Raw genomic sequence first — 17,224 nt, 5'->3', positions numbered from 1 at the left:
AGAGGGTCGGTTTACACAAGGTTTGGCTTGTTAATTTGCTATGTAAATACCGATTAAAATAATCGATTAAAGTGTTTCTTGGTCTTTTTCTTACGATCTACATCGCAAGCCTGTGAATTTCCAAAGACCTTTTGAAGCTTTTTTTAAAGGAATGGAAAACAAGTGTCTTTAGAAAATCTCTTAAAAAAACTTTTAAACTAATTTCGTCGCTCAAATATTTGAAGTTTTCTTAGGCAATGTACTTGAGTGGTTCCATATCTAATACGCCATGGAGCGCAGAGTGTGTTTGTGTTGCAATACACATATGCGGCTACATGAAAATATATAAGCACCGTTATCAAGGATATTCGCAATGCAATGCGATGAGTTGACGATGTAGGTGGTGGTGTCACAATTGGATTTCGAGTACTCATACAGTGCCACTGAAAGCTTATTAACACTTCAATGGGTTTTTAGGTGCACTTGAAAATGTTGACAGTAATAAAAGGAAAAAAAAGTAAACAAAAATAAGCCAAAGAAAGAGCAAAGGAAAATATGAGGGAAATATTATTATTATTATTATTAAGAAGGGTAAATAGTAAATTTTGTAGGGTTAATAAAAACGAGCTTATTGTGTCATTTAGGTCTTCGTCGGTGTTTACAATTTTTGTGTGTGTATGCAGCAAGATATTTGTGCAATAGAGGAAATAAGTGAAAAGAAAAGAAACTTACCTGTTTAAGCCATCAATACACACGCCGAAAACACAAGGATTGCTTAGACAGGCGAAGCCAGCATGACCACAGCCGAAAAGTGCTACCAGACATAAGAGAGACAATAGCCAGGTAACAGCAGTTTTGGAATTGCTGGCTAAATGATGATGGGTAAAGAAAAAGGCAGCGTTGGGTTTTTTACGTTTAGAAAACGTTGAAAATGATGTTAAAAACGAAGACAATAACGATACGGTATTGTAATAGCTGCTGCTGTTAGTTGTGGCGGAAGTTGTTGTCGATGCTAAAGCTCTTGACGTTGCTGTTGCTCTCACCAAATCAACTTCATCATAAGCGAATGATGTTATTGTTAATGGTGACAGTGCTGGTAATGACGACAACGTCAGTGATGATGGCGGTGTCGAGTTGGTCTTTTGGCAGCTGATATCCGTTGATAGCAAAGCTGGATTCATGGCAAACATTTGCTTGTCAGTATTTTTTAGATGGCAGCGTTGGTTTCGTGGCATTTCCTTTAATTTGTTGCTTTCACCTGATAATGCGGATTTTGTTAAAGCAACTGCTTCTGACGACGACGACGACGACGACGATGACGACGACGATGATGATGATGGCATCATTAATGGTAAAATATTTGTTGCTGTTTTTGTTAGTTGCCTATGTATTAGCTTTGATTGGTTGGCTTCTGTGTCGTTGACGATGCCAAGGTTTACCATAATCTCTCTTGAAGTACTTTGAGTATAAATTTCAGCATTCATGGCATCGGTTAATATGTATGGTTGTTGCTGTTCTTGTAAATTTTCGAACGCATTTGTCAAATGCCGATGACTTGTATGGTTTTTCTTATAAGCTTTAAATGTTTTCATAATTTTCTTTTTCGCATTCTACTATAAATTGAACTTTCGTCTAAATCTAAATTAAGAGATAAGCCAAGAGGGGGATAGAATTTTAAAGAGAAAGAGATATGTAAAACAATAATTCAACTGCTGTTTGAGTCGCTTTAGCATTAAGTCATTCTTGTCATTGATTAATGATTATTGTTGTTGTATTTCAATAACACTGATACATGGAAAACTACATGAAATTTTTCATGCTCCTCTACTTTTCAATTCGTCTTCTTTTGATATTGTTTTCTTTTTTTTTTTTGTTTTTTTTTTTTTAAATATCATCGATAAATTCGTTGTTGTTATTTTGACTATTATTGGTGCAGCTGTTATGCATGCAACATGATGCTCTTTTGATCCATTAAAAAGATCCTCTTAAACGCTTAACTGCCGCCACCAGCATTGTCTGCTGGTATCTGTCGAGTAAATTGTTCATTTTTTTGTCTTACACCCACCAAATGAAAAAAGTTAGTCAATTCCTCCGGTTTTTCAATCCGTATCATCATGTGAAGTATTTTTCAAACGTCAGATTTTGAGATTTCGACTTGAGTCAGCCATAAAAACATGGAACTGTCTACTTGGAAACTTTACGAACCTACCCGTTTAATTTTGCTTTAACAATGGAATTCAGATCACGAAAAACCGATCCGCGATAAATTGATAAAAATGAGACATCTTCACAAATGGAAAAATTTCAAAAGCTATATAAAGGAAACTCTTGGTTGCTTCAAACAATAAGAAAAAAAAACAATTTGTGTTCACCACACATACCATAGGTAGTGGGTATCCTAGTTTCCCATTAAAGCGATTACAGTTTTCTCAATTTCTTGACCTTTTTGTGCTTTGTACGTATGTATGTTTTTTTTTTGTTCTTGTAACTTACAGTTACATTCTCCTATTCGCACATTTACTTGTCTTGTTGTAACTTTTTATTGTTATGGTGTTTTGTTGTTTTTGTTTTTTGTAAATGCGTTCTTTTCTACTCTTACGGCAGCTTTCGTAACATTCGTTTCGTTATTGGTTATTGACTTGTAAATTATTAATTCCATCCGACAAACTACAAATAGAAGAAAAACAAGAAGAAAAAGAAGAAAAAACAAAAGTTAGGGAAAAATTGATTAAAATGTTAGTTAATTGTTAAAGGAGACACATAGTCATTCTTACTCGAACAATTGAATGGTTCTGCAAAAGAGTTAATTAAAACCATTCCGTTTTTTTTATTGCTTTCCATTTGAGGAAATTATTAAACTATAGCTAGAAATTAACACAAAACGTATTTATGAACCAAAATCATTTAAGCCATTGTTAAATACATTTAGAACTAAACTTCATAAGGTTGCTCTGGTTGTTTGGGATCGACCACTTATGTTAGTTCAATGCAAATTTGATTCTTTTGGTGATTACTATGAACCCGCTTTAGCGAGCTTGGTACAAATTTCTTTTCTTGTGTATAATATTTTCTAAAAGAATTGTATTTCAAATTCCAAAGGGAATTTGTATAATAAATAAAATAAATAAATAAAAGTAAATAAAGTTTTTATAGTTATAAAAGATAATCTAAAGAAAACAAAGATAGGAGATAGTATGCTACTTCCACGTTTCGCTCAATCGCAAGAAAGGAAAAACCGACTGTGAAGTTATAAGGAGTGAGTGAGACCAGCTAGCGACAATGTCGTTTTGTTAAATGAAGTAAAACTGTATGGAAGAGAAGCACTGACTCGGCTTCGCTTCTTTGCAAATCGAATTGGCGAGATGTACTAACGGTGCTAGCAAAATTTTTCAAAGAACGCATCGCCTAACACAAGCGCTTTTCGCCTGATCCTATTGAACGTGGTAATGCTTTGTTAGGAGCAAGGCAAAAAACTTATCCTAATGATCTTTGATCGGTGAGATGAAGCATCTAAAGCCAATCAGATCAAGTGGGTAGAGAAGATGCTCTACTGATAGTCACACGAGCTCATTCTATATAAGAAAAACAATCTATTTGTAATATAAGCCATCATTGAAGAGATATACATTTTAAAGACCAACGCTATAAAGGTAATGTAGCTTCAATTATGGTTTTTAAATTCAGTTTAAAAGCTGCCAAAATACACGAACAGACGTAAGGTTTATTTATTTCGCAGCTTTCGCAACTGTATCGATCACCATCTGCCAGGGAAAACCTTTCAACATGTGGATATAGTTTAAAGCCATTGGTAGGTTCATTTAAACTAGTGAAACGATCAGAAATGTCTTCCCCTTCTTAAGATACATTCCTCATACAAAGCCCCAAGCAAGTTCAATCCGTACATTACTTTTTAGAAACGTTAAAAATAGGACTTTATTTATATCGCATAGGAGTTTTTTTAAATCGTATTGGCTAATATTGCGAGATCTTCTAGTTAAAATACGATCTTCAGGCTTGTACACATGAAATCGTTGCGAACATAAAGCGTGCATAAGCCAAAGTACAGAAAGCCGAACGCAACGGAAAGTCCTACTATTCCTAAACCGCAAAGGAAAGTACTTGTTGAATCGGTTCCCATTGAATTTACGAGTGGCCTCTTCTGTGGTTTGTTAACCGATCCGTTCCGCTCTTCTCACTTTGCAATACCACGGTCCAAAAGGGAAACTTTTTAACATGTGCCAAACATAAGCCATGAACTGTGGATATATTCGGTATTGAGGACGCCAGCTGCATAGACATGTGTAAATCGATGAGAATATCACGCTGGGCACGAACGTTTATAAAATATCGGATCACGGATTAAAAATTTTCTGCATCGCAAAAGTTACGCACATAAATAAGTGTTAGGTTGTTCGGAAAGTAGTTTCGTTTCGTTTCTTACGAAAATCTTTTTAAAGTGCATCAATATTTTATAATAAACTCTCGGTTTCTATAAAGTTAATCTCCCAGCTATCTCATAATTTGTTATTCGCCGGTTTGCATCAATTAATGCTTTTATTGTGCCTTCATCAAATTCAACTGGGCTTCTAGAACGTGCTGCATCTTCGAAATAGCAATGTTGCGGACTACTTTTGTCGCTGGCGTTCGCTCAATGCATGCTCTCTATATACTTTTGACAATTTCTTTTTCTTGCTTGAAGAGCGTATTTACTTGTTCGATAATGAAAATGTAAGATATGCCGAAAATGCTGCTTTTCACTTTCTATAGATGAGAGCGCGCCAGCCAAAAACTACTGCGCAAAATCAATTGGAGGTTTTCACAAGAAAGTCTTGCTATATCAGCTGTCAATATATAAAATGGTTATGCGGCTTAAATGTTAAGTTGGCTTTGAAAAAAGACAAATAAACCCTCTTTTGGGAAAAGACAATGTTGGGAAGAATATCTAATAATGAGTCCAAAGTCGTGATTCGCTTCTATTTTACACGCGGGTCTTAGGTTTACTAAGGTATCATGCAGAGATTTTTACCATATAATCTATAGGTAGTAGAATCAAATTTATATATATATGCATACATATATATGTATATATACGTATACAGATAAGTATACTTTTTGGTCTACGGAAGAATGTTATTGCGCATGCATGGGATCGGACTTTGTTTAGGGACCCTCTCAGTACAATACTCTTTTTTGAAAATATTGTTACTCCAAACAAATTTGAAGCTTTTGCCATTTTTCTATGCACGTGAAAATTTAGACGGCATGGTACCATTTCTATGCAAAAGATCTTACAAAATATGCTTTCGTATTGAAGGTAAGTCCATAACGCATAATGAAGGTTGACATATAAATTGTTTGTGGCAAGTTTGGATCATTTGTCTATGTTGCTTTTCATTGCAAAGAAAGCCTTTCGCATTTGATTACTAATTTTTTAGCCAGAGAAACAAATTCTAAGACTGAAGTCTTAAAGCACTAATGCCTAACGCTGTCGTTTTTTTTTAAAACTTCAACGCACTTGAAATTCGAATCCACGACCATTGAGATGTTAGTCGAGATCCGTTGCTTACTCGTCCACTCAGGAGGAACTCTTCCGTGCTTTATGACGAAAGTTAATGAAGAATTATATTAGGAGAAGTGCGGTAGAGTTTCTTATCTCCGCTTATCTCCCTCCAAATTAATATTATTTTATATAGAGCGGGTGCCATTTTTATTCATCTTATATGCTGGTTTTGTTTTAATACTTGTATGATCCGCATCACTTGGTAAATCTATTAATAAAAAAAATTGATTACATCTTTAAAATATTTTATCCATCATAGATAAGTGATCAGTAGTCGACGTAAAACATGTATAGCTTGGTGTATTGATTTATGTGTGCATTTATTTAATCAAATATTGCAAATATGCAAATTTTTTAATTTTTATTTTTTTCCTTTTTAAAGAAAACTGTTTCGCATGATGTGCTTAATTTTAATCATATTACAATTAGTAAACTTGGTTTAATGTTAAACGAAGCATATGATTAATATCAAATATTTTATATAATTTCGTTTTTTCATTTTATCACCATTGGTACACCTTAATAAAAAATTTTAATATACAATGCAGAGAGTAAATTAAACAATAGGATTAACTATAACTTAATGAACGAATGCGGACTTAAATTGATATGTGAAAAAATGTCATTGTGAATCATATGCTCATAGATGGAATTATATTTAAAATAATTATGAATACATCGTTATGAACTAGCCATCCATTCGAATCTAGGTCACACTACTCTTATTTGATTTTTTCAACAATTTCTAATAATGGGATCATAATGAAGTTGAACATTGAAAACCCATTTATATTAGTTGCATAGCAATATTGATTAAACAAAGAAATTTGAAACATGCATGCATGCTTATGCATGCATAAACATTATATTAAACGAAAGTACATCGATAGACGGTAACTTGAATATGAAAACAGAGAGCTTTAGTTTTTTCGTACCAAAACTTGAATATGTGTAGAAAGGAGAGAAGGAAATAAAGTCAATATAAGAGACTTTAAGCTTCTACACCATTTCCTTTAAAAACTCCCATCAAATATTACGATGCAGAAGCCAAAAGCGTTAGTTATTGAAAGTGTGAACGATAAGTATATATGAAAATTTTTTCATGATACATGCTTAACCCAAAACATATATCATTCATTCAATTTTTCCCGTATACTAGTTCTACGATAAGGATCTTCAAGAATATTGCTTGTAAAAGACACATAGATTTTCGTTATACTTCGCTGCTAAAGAAATTTCTTAATTTATAGTCTATAGATATGTTATTTTCTTGCCTGCAGATCATTGCGATTCTTAGATTGGGAGAACAGCTATGTCCGCAAACTAAACCATCAAATTTGTCTCTTTTTTTATAATGACCAATCGGCCAGCGGATGTCCCCTACGCCTGTAACATGCAAACGGACAAAAAGAAATGGGGAAAGAGAACGTGATAGTGAGTAGTGCGACTGAGCAAGCAATATAGTTATGGTCAAACACACTACGAACGCCGACTTTTGTCGGAAATGCTATCATTTTGGTATATGCAGTGCTTCATATACTTCCTGTATAATGCGTGCCCGCCTCTAATACACCACACGGATGTTTTTTGAAACCCATTAGTCTCAATATGTGAATACATTAGTTTTTCAGTACCATTCATACACATTGTATGTGACTTATATCGCTGTTTTGCGGTTTTCTGTTACAACATAATTCAATTAAGTCAGTTAGCAGAAGCTTTATTAAGCTTAAGTGTATATTCTTTGAAAAATGTTTAATCTTTCATTACTAGCTTTCGCTGTTTGTCGTTCCGATCACGTATGAACTTCTTGTCAAAGCAAAAATTCTGCTGTTTAGACGGTACCAGAAAAGATCCATTTGTTCTTATAAGAGAGCTACGGCTACTTGGAAGAATCGTCAATATAGAGACTGAAACCGGTGCTAATCGGAAGGAACAATTACATATCTTAGATTTTGGCTTCGAGCATTTCCTTAATGAATAGGTATAACACTCTATACCTATATGGTTTTATAGCATTTGAGAGACGCGGAATACAGTGCGGTCTTCTGCTCCCTTCCGCTGACTTTAGGCGAGACCTGAAAAGGTGGTTACACCAGAAAATATCAGTGCAAGAAAGACACTTTGTCACCATAGGAAAAATTACATTAACTGAAGCTTGAATTGTGGCCCCACCTACTGCATTCTTCTGATCTAGTTCCAGCGACTCTTATCTGTTTTGCAAATTTCTGAAGAATCCTGCAGAAGAAAGATTGGATCAAATGAAGGCCATTGCGAAAAATGAAGCTTATTTGATACGAATCGTTCGAGAGAGGGGAAATATTAGATGGACTTATTAAAGGAAACCAAGGTTGCTTTTCTTACTTAGCACTTGGACTCATTGACCGATGCATTATAAGCATTTTCTTTAAGCTGGTCGGATGGTTTCGACAAACCATCTTCTATTCAAGAAAATAACACCGACATGGTTATTTTAATCTGCTTTTGTGCATGAACGAATTAACACCTTACACGTGTTTCTGGCATGAAAAATGAAACTCCCATAGTTTTATAGTCGTTTACCGTTCCTATATGTTACACTTTGTAATTTTTTTTTTTTTTAGTTAACTTTTTTTATATGAAAACTGCACATTTTTTTGTTAGCGATGATTTTTTTGGTAAGGTATAAACAGCATTTACAATGTGCTGCCTTGTCATATAATATTTGTATTACGTTTTAAAATTAGCTCATGGGAATACGTTGATATCCGTTGAAGTTTTTCATATGTTTGCCGGATTTTGTTCAATTTTTCATCTATGATAATGTTGCAAAGGACATAACATGTAGTGTACATATGCTGCATGCTGTTAATGCAAGAGAGCTTTTTTTTTTTATGAATATGAAATTTTATGTAGTAGTAAGAGTAAAACAGTTTACTCTCATCATAAAGGAAAGATGCTTAATTATTATGCTTTAAATAAATTACTACGAGGTAACGTTATTTTTGCCATAAAAATCAACCATTCATTCTTCGAAAAATAAAAAAATATATTATGTAAAAAAGTTAAAAGAAATCTCTTCTTTTTTAAGAACATCAGATTTTGTGATTATCAAACGAATGTTGCTTACAAAGTGCTTGAAAACACAAACATTGCTTGCATAAGCATGAAACATATTATAATGCTTATAATATCTAGCATACTTTTGGGACCTGAAGTTATATTGCAGAATTCATATAAAATGAAAAGGAAGAGATATTTATCTTTAAAAGAAAACTAGATGTGATGAAATCATAAAAAGAAAGATCCAAAAAAGCAAAAAATTGCTAAAAACTTTAACGTACACAGGTATATAAGCAAACGTGGGTAACTGCTTGTCTATGTATGTACATTGTGTATTACCACTCTATGTATTAAAAACATAAACAATAGAGTCTGTACACCACTATAAATTCTCATTTGTAGGCATACGCTTGCATTCTGCGAACTCCTGTAAGCAAAAGATTTGTCTCATACTTTTATATCCACAAACAACGCAAGATGAACTATAATAACTTTCTTGTCCCTTTGTAATGCATAGAAATGTAGATCAGAATTTTTGCATGGGTGTATAAGTTTTAATTTTTGCAAAAAAAAAAAAAAAAAAAAAACAAGGAAAATTTGAATGCCGAACTCGAAACACATAGTTACTCTAAATGATCTTCTAGGAAGTGAGCAGTTCACAAATTTGTTCTTAATAATCCAAATATTGATTGGAAAATATAAGTTAATATGCATAACAGTTAATACTTTAGAAGTTCTTCGTTAGCTCTTGCAAACTCTTAAAAACCATCTAAGCAATAACGATTCCAATTCTTTACATTACTTTACGATTACCGTTCTATTTACAACAATATTTCAATGCATAAGTCCCGCTGTCTTTTACCCAATTAAGTTATCTCATGCTTTAGTGGATATGCAATATTCGTTTTAAGCTTTTCGCTCGCTTGTTCTGTTCTATTTTGCGAATAAGCAAATTCGCTCCAATTTTTAGAGAAACGAATATCTGCCTAAGCATTAAAACTACTTAACCAAAACTAAGAACAAAGAGAAAAGATACTAAAGATGGCACAGGATAGTACACGTGCATTAATAGTTGTCCGTATGTGATAGCGGCATTTAAATAAAACTTAAGCCGTAGTTTGCCATGAATAAAAGTATTTTAAGACTTATGTTGAAAAATTTATTTTTATTGCCATAGCGAGAATCCTATCAGCTATACTTTTTTAACTTTTGCCCAGTTCTGCAAGATGATAAGCAAAAAAACCTAAATATCTTTATAGTTGTAAGCAAGGGATAATAGTCCAGAAAAACAGTTTGTTCGAAGATGAATTTGATAAAATCTACATTCAGTAATTCAATCATCTCGAGACAAAGATAATAAAAGCTAAGAGATTAACTTATTTCATATCGTAAACATCCCTATCGTTTTAATTTTAAGTGTTCTTCGACACAAAATCACACCTTGCTCTTTCGCACTTTACAAAGTTATTCTTCATTAGGTTTATTCTGGGATTTGTTACAGCCGCACCATAACGTCTTAACGGTTAAAGTTTCCAAATTTGCAATTTTAATCGTTTCAAGAAGAACGTATTGGTGGTGGCAGTATACAGGAGCCAATTAGAAGATTGACGTGGAGATATGAACAGTTTGACAGGCGTGAAGTTAACTCCCCATTACGTAACTCACATTTTTATCTTTGCTACAAGACGGATTATTTTCACATTCGGTTCGCCCTTTTGCTAAGATAACCACTAAAACAGTATAAAAACTAAAAAATGTCTAGAAAATACAAAGATAAAAAAAACGAAATAACAAGAAATTTTATTATTATTGCTTATTACAAAGTGCATGCATAAAATTGGGAAAAATTACAACATAAAAAATATTTTACTGAATTGTGGCTTTTAGGATAATTTAAATTTTATTTACAATTCTTAAAAAATTTATTTACAAATTATTTTCAAAAATTTAACTTTGCAACGCGTTTATTCGCTCTGATATTACGACTCAAGTCTCTTGACTTAAAGAACTTGACCCTCTGCAGAAATGCCGCTTATATATCCTCTTACGGGGAAGTTACCTTTACATAAAACAGCGCGACATCATTGCGATAATTCGTCCTTTAAACTAAAATTTCTAAGTGTGAACTGAGTTATTGGTTACCAGTTATGCACCTGTGATGTAAATGTACTTATGTACAGTTAGTTGTTTATATGTATATTGTATATATCAACGATAGGATTAAGGTTGGGAAAGCATCTGCGCCTTTGACATATTATCTGTCAGTTTAATTATGCATTAGCTTATCACATCTATATTTTTCTTGACTTTTTTTGCTTTATCTTTTGAATATACAAGCGTTAAATTATATTTTCACTTATATATGTTGGCCGTATAGATCAGCTAATGATATTTAGTAAATATATAAATAAATATACAAATAAATAAATAAATCATGTTGAAGCTATATCCTAATTTGTAACTAAGAGAACTTTTCGAAATGCTCCGAAATTATTGAATGGATGGAAATGGGTAACCAACCAATTATATTAGACTGAACTGCTTCTGGGTTGAGTACTTCTAAGAACTGATTTTCTGAAAACTTTATTTTTAAGTTGAATTAAAATTTTATTTAGGGTAACGGAAGCATGCAAATTAATTCAAAGTTAATGGAGGAAAGAAAAACTTAATTGATACATTGTTTAAGGTGTCAGATCATCTTTTAAGAGTAGTTTTTGTTTTCTCCTTTTTTTCGTTTATTATATATATTATACTTTTGGAAAAAAGCCATTCGTTTTCATTCCTAGAAACTGACATCGACGAGAATTCTTTAACCAAAACCACATGTAAAATACTAGGACGGAAACGGAGAACAGAGAATAAAAATTTATAGCCAAACAATTTGTTATGGAGTAAATGGTTCCAAAGAGACCTTAGAGTTGTTGAAACAACTTCTACTCACACTTATGTAAATACAATATTGTTTGTCTTAAGAGTTTGGGCTGCATTTTTGCATAACAGATGTATATACATGATGTACTTTTTAACAAAAAAAAAAAAAAAGAAAAAAAAAAAATCACGTTTTTATAGTTTAAGAAAAATCCGAAAACACAGGAAAAGAGGAAACGACCAACAATAAATAAAACAGAATACATAATGTGAGGAGTTCTTTTTGCAAGCTTAAGAGCTCGCATAAATTATTTGTCAAGAGTTTCAGTGATAACAAAGTAACGACAATACCAGCAATAGCAACAATAATAACAATGGAAAATTGAATCCCACATTTCTACGACAACACGTTATGGATAGTTCTATATTAGTGGTCATTGCGGTAAATAATTGAATTGCAGCAACATGTAAAATAATTCAAAGAATGTTCAGCAAATTAATTTTGGAAAAAAGAAGAGAAACGCATTCCAATCCAAACATTCAAAACATCCAATATTTTTAATTTCACTTTAAAAAAAAAAGAACAAAAAGGATGAAAGAAATTACTAACTAAATTTTAGCTGAAAACGAAAGAAAAAAATTGCTCCTTTCCTAGTATAGCTAATTGTGATTTGTTATTACTCTATACTATCCAGTCCAAGCATTTATTTATCGAGCTTTTCGAAAGCCTTTGTAAATATTTGTTGTCATATTAACGTTAAACATATGTCACACATATATCTATGTACGCATTTATAAAGGTGTCACCCCAATTAAAACGGATAAATTGTACCGCGTTGAAACGGAAATAAGGACTGTTTTCCTTGCTGTTTTTATCACGGACACGATCCCTCGTGAAATGTTAAACAGTTCAGCTGCTTTCGTCCCAAACGCTTCAGCTAACCGAGCGTGAACTACTTGCCGTACTGGGAAGTTTAACAGGGTACACGTTTCAACTAACCTTTGTTTGAACCGTCATAGCACAAAGCGAATAATACTCTGAAATATAACCTGCAGGATTCGGCTCGTTTACACGGAAGAAACAAGATTTTACTACATTGTATAGTATTCTTATTATTTTGTCCATCCTCTGTGTATGCCATTTTCGCACAACATTTTTTGTACAAATAAGAACTTTTTTCAAATAAAGATAGCAAGAATATCCTGTACTCAAAGCATTAAGCCCCGTCATTCATTTCGAGTTTTAGCAAGGTGGATAATGTAAATGTACGCGTGTCACAAGGCACTGTTCTCTCGCTTCCTCGTTTCTTGACGTTCATTAACGACCTTCTGCGCACAACCCGCTCTACTTCTTTGCAGAGGACAGCTCCTTGTGCCATTCGTTTTCTTTCAATAAGAGACCGTGCAATAACGGGATATATAGTAAACGCTGCATGATGGACAGCACACTAAGTCGGGATCTCATAAAAATATCTGAATCGGGTCGAGCAAATGCTGCAGTCCCGCAGAAACCCAAAGCCGTCTTTTAATGCACAAGAAAAATGATAAGCAATGCCTATCTTTCGGTAGTGTCAAGGTAGAAGAATCGGTAACATTTGATGCTCTAGGCATGAGAATACAAGCCGGCGCTCCTCAGACAGTACATGTATTCGAAGTGTCGAAAGACGGAGTCAATGGCTTAGGTTTTTTAAAGTGGTGCAAAAAATACTTCACTGTTGCCGATACCTGTACAATTTATACCGCCTCTATCCCCAGTTGGAATGCTTACCGTCACCTTTATTGAGAAAGAGAATGGATTGTATTTTATAATCTAAATCAAGTTTAGAATAAACTTATGAGATAAGACGTATTTGACTTCTTTACCTATTCACACTAGCATGAGTAAGCCGGCAGTATACGCCGAGCCAACAATCAAGTCTGATTATTTAGTGAAACAGTTTGTTGATTCTTTTACGTCAAACGTAAATGCAGAGAATGTTTAATCTGAGCATAAAACCATACATGATATGTGTTAAGATATAGTCATGTGTGGATAAGAGAGATTTTGTGATAAAAAAAAAAGCACGATAACAAAATTTAAATATCCAAAAAGCAATTGTGTACGTGCCAGTTGACGCCGCTAACCAAAACCCATCATCACAAACAAGAGCGCGTAGCCAACTTTATCACTTGGATTGCAACGTTGAGAAGGATGAAGATGAGCTGCTATTCACAATCAATTGTTATTTTGTCTATTCGTTTGCCTGCTGCCGGAAATTTCGAACTTTTAAATCTTAGTTCATTTTATTTTACTTGATTAACGCGATATCACGAATTAATCGAATTCGCCCAGCAATACCTATTAGGAACGCTTTGAAGGCCATTAAAGCAAAAAATGAAAAAAATAATAATAATTAAAACGATTAATGGTTTCTAAGGTATTGAGTCAAGCACCTAAACTAATCTGCTGTTATGACAATTATTCAAACTTAAGCGCTCTCTTCTCTTCTACATTCCACACACACTGTACTTTAAGTGATGAGTACTTGGGATTCGCCCCAGGTTAAATAAAACTTGTTTGCTTAAACATTAAAACGTATAGAGGAAGCAAATCGACGAATGACGAACAAGAGGATGAGAATAGCGGAAGGGCGGAGAAAGGAAAGAAAAGAAGGAAACCAAGTGAGAAACTGTAAACACATACGCGCGCGGGCATGTTAAAGCAATTTAGTTGAATTGAGATTTAAACTAAATTGCTGCTATATGTTTGCATTGCGGAGAGAATGTGCACCAGAGTGCATCTATGATGACAAAACAAAACAGCAATTAACATGATTCGATTTAATTTTTAACAGAAATTTACTCTATTTAGAAGAAAAACAAAAAAAAAAAAAAAAAAAAGTAAAATAGATTTAGAGAGGAATGACGGCAACCAACAGCCAAAATCAAAAAGCATTTCACTATCTGCACTATGCACGTGCACACAAACGAATGCTTTGATGTCCACGAGGCGACAAATTCACATCGCTAATACAACGTTAAATAAAAATGCCAATATATGCGCGTGCAGAGGCTTAAATGTCCGACAGTGATGTATATAAATGCCAATTAAAAGTTTCGTAATATTAGTTAAACTATACTAAACACACATAAATATATATATATATATATATGTGTCCACGTGCGTGTGAGTTTCTGCATGTGCATGTGTGTATGTGTGTGTATATGTGCGTTTCAAATTGCACTACTTGTATACGCATGCTGTCAAACGCAAACATAAGCTAAAATGATTGCATTTAGTTCTGGGGCAAGCATTGAACGCCTATTTTGTTAGGACCCCGAAGAAGTAACATTTCTAACAATTCACTCGTTTTATTAATAATGAATAATAGCAGTAATTTAACTTTAATTTATATAGGATGATATTAGCGATTCGCTCTGCTTCACAGCTGGTTCGTAATGAAAAATATATTCTCCGCTTCCCAAACTGAAAGTGTTTCATGGTTATGGTTGCGTGGCTGATAGTATTATTCGCTTGATATGGAGAACAGCTGTTTAGAGTTTTGTTATTTGACTTTTATATTACGGTTTTTTATTTCTTTTTTAAGACAACACTTTAATTAGCTCGTCAGCTTATATATCATCTTGAATGCTTATCACTGCCACAGTATAAAAAATTTCTGCTATAACTATAGCTTCATGTAGTAATATTAAACACCGTTAAGGATCACCGCAAGAACAACCAAAGTTGTGCGTATGATTTGATAGAATTTAGATTTGATAGAAAATAGAGTTCCTAGCGACGTCATTGGAGTTTATCTCAAGCAATGTCGAGGAATTGATTTATTAACTTAACTAAGAAATAAAAACTGAGGATAAGTTCATTCGTTTTTCAAGGAACAGAAAAGCTAACAAAACCAATCTATCTTTGTAAGAAGGCAAAGAGATAAGCGGGTCTTAAGTTTCTAAAGGCAAAGTGCAAGAATTGCTTTCGAAAGGTTTCTAATGGGTTTACATAGCGCCAATAGGAAGGGGAGCAAGTATTATTCTTATTAAGCTCGTATAAAGCCTTTTTGTAAGGCAGGGGTTTTCAAGCTCTTTAGACCATCGTTTAATAAAAGCAATCACTGACCTAGCTTTAGTTAAAAAGAGATCAATATGTAAATTAAAACGAAACCTATGGTGGAGTAAAACCCCCCAAGTCTATGAATGCATCAAAATTTTTTTATTTTTGTCAATCAGTATTGAATGAAATATTGAAAAATTTTTGTTTCTGAGATTGTTGTCTTTCGAATTTAAACTAAGTGTACATGCTTCAGGTTCCAGACTTGCATTTCAAATTCTTCGACTGCAAACGTGTAACTTCCTCTTACATTGATACCAAGTTTTTAGATCCTATGCCTTACTTCTATATACGACTAGCGAAGTATGCCCTGTTTGTACAATTCGAAATCGGCTTTAATTTAGTTTTTCAAGTTTATTCCAAGAAAATATCTTCACTTGCCCCTAATAGGTGCGTAAACTTTTGGAAGTGTCTTCAATTTCATTGGTTACTTGTTCATATTAATTTTTCTGGTCGTAAAGATCCAATTCGACTTATCTGACAAGCAGATAAATGAGCAGAAGGACGTCGCTACGCCATCTCTAAGACTTCCGCCATATAAGATTGTGTGGGCTTCAGACCATATTCTGGAACGAATGTCGGTTATAACTATCGAAAATATTACTAATGGCTGTTATGAATAAAATAAAAACTATATCATATTTAGCAGCCTGAATAGTATGGATTTGAGCTGTGTGAACTGCCGCTAATTTTTGCATTCTTTTTTGTAGTTTATGGGCCATAGAGAGCCAATATGTCCGGTATTTGTGATTTGCCTTCCTCTCCTGCATTTTTTTATACAGACATCTATGGATCTGTGAACAACCTTTGGCAAAAGTGCATGAACAAAACATTGATATTTATTAAGGAGAATAAATTTTCCATCGCTTTAGAAAGAGCCGGAAGTTTTTACTCCTTTCTCGTGCTAAATGTTTTTAGGAATGTAATATTTGTTAATGTGGAAATTTTTTTTTTTTTTTTTTTGATGCTGAGCGCCGAATGCAAAAGTATCTATAGTTTCCTTTGATACATTGACAACGCTCAGAACGATGCTTCGGAGACTATGAAGCTATGTTATACTCTTGATCAGTATCAAAGTACGAATATGGTGTAAGAATATTGATTTCTTTCTGTATCCTCCATTAAGAAATCAACTTGAAATTTGAGGAAAGCATAAGACGAGTATAAAAAATTCGGTGACAACTGAAAATACAATTTGTAAGTTATTTATGCTGGGATCGATTCTGTAAATGATGGTTCATAAAAGCTGTGCGTTAATGCATATGAGAGTGCTCTTAGACAACAGAGCAGCAGACAGATTGACAGACATTTTTAGATTACGCGAAAAGCTTAATGTATCCATAGCAGCAGTTAAGAGGGAGATGAGCATTTAAATGAACCGCCAATGTCAATGTTGAATGTTGCTATTAAAACTTTGTATTCGTATGCATAAACATATATATGTCCTTAGTTACATAGTCACTGGATTATACCGTTTGAAGTGTTTTCGTTATTGTATGAATAAAATTCTAAAGAAATATCAGTTTATTGGAGCATCACATGTCGTTCAATCTTAAACATATAAAACGCATTCAATGCATGTCGTGTTCATATATATATATGTATGCATTCATGTGTTCCTGTGCATGTATACTCATATTTAAAGTGATATTTTTGGAAGGGCCGATTTCGAT

At 33.5% G+C, this 17,224-nt stretch overlaps 2 protein-coding genes across 12 annotated transcripts in view; one reads left to right on the top strand and one right to left on the bottom strand.

Moving 5' to 3' along the window:
• Positions 1-17,224, top strand: part of LOC119633912 — a 154,229-nt gene that overhangs the window by 79,710 nt on the left and 57,295 nt on the right. The gene's annotated exons all lie outside the window — the stretch shown is intronic.
• The window catches only part of LOC119633910 (protein eyes shut), a 146,210-nt gene that overhangs the window by 84,378 nt on the left and 44,608 nt on the right, over positions 1-17,224 (bottom strand). For 9 of the 10 annotated variants that reach the window (XM_038027738.1, XM_038027731.1, XM_038027734.1 and 6 more), the window contains 2 exons: positions 2,473-2,646; positions 712-1,617 (listed from right to left, as the gene is read on the bottom strand). In XM_038027738.1, the coding sequence (XP_037883666.1) occupies positions 712-1,571 (860 nt within the window). In that variant the 5' untranslated portion in view covers positions 1,572-1,617; positions 2,473-2,646. The other variant, XM_038027739.1, reaches the window with a different exon arrangement.

Source organism: Glossina fuscipes, unplaced genomic scaffold (assembly GCF_014805625.2).
Source record: "Glossina fuscipes isolate IAEA_lab_2018 unplaced genomic scaffold, Yale_Gfus_2 2, whole genome shotgun sequence".
Lineage (NCBI taxonomy): Eukaryota > Metazoa > Arthropoda > Insecta > Diptera > Glossinidae > Glossina > Glossina fuscipes.
Note: the sequence above shows the minus strand (reverse complement) of the source record. Positions and strands in the feature narration are given on the sequence as shown.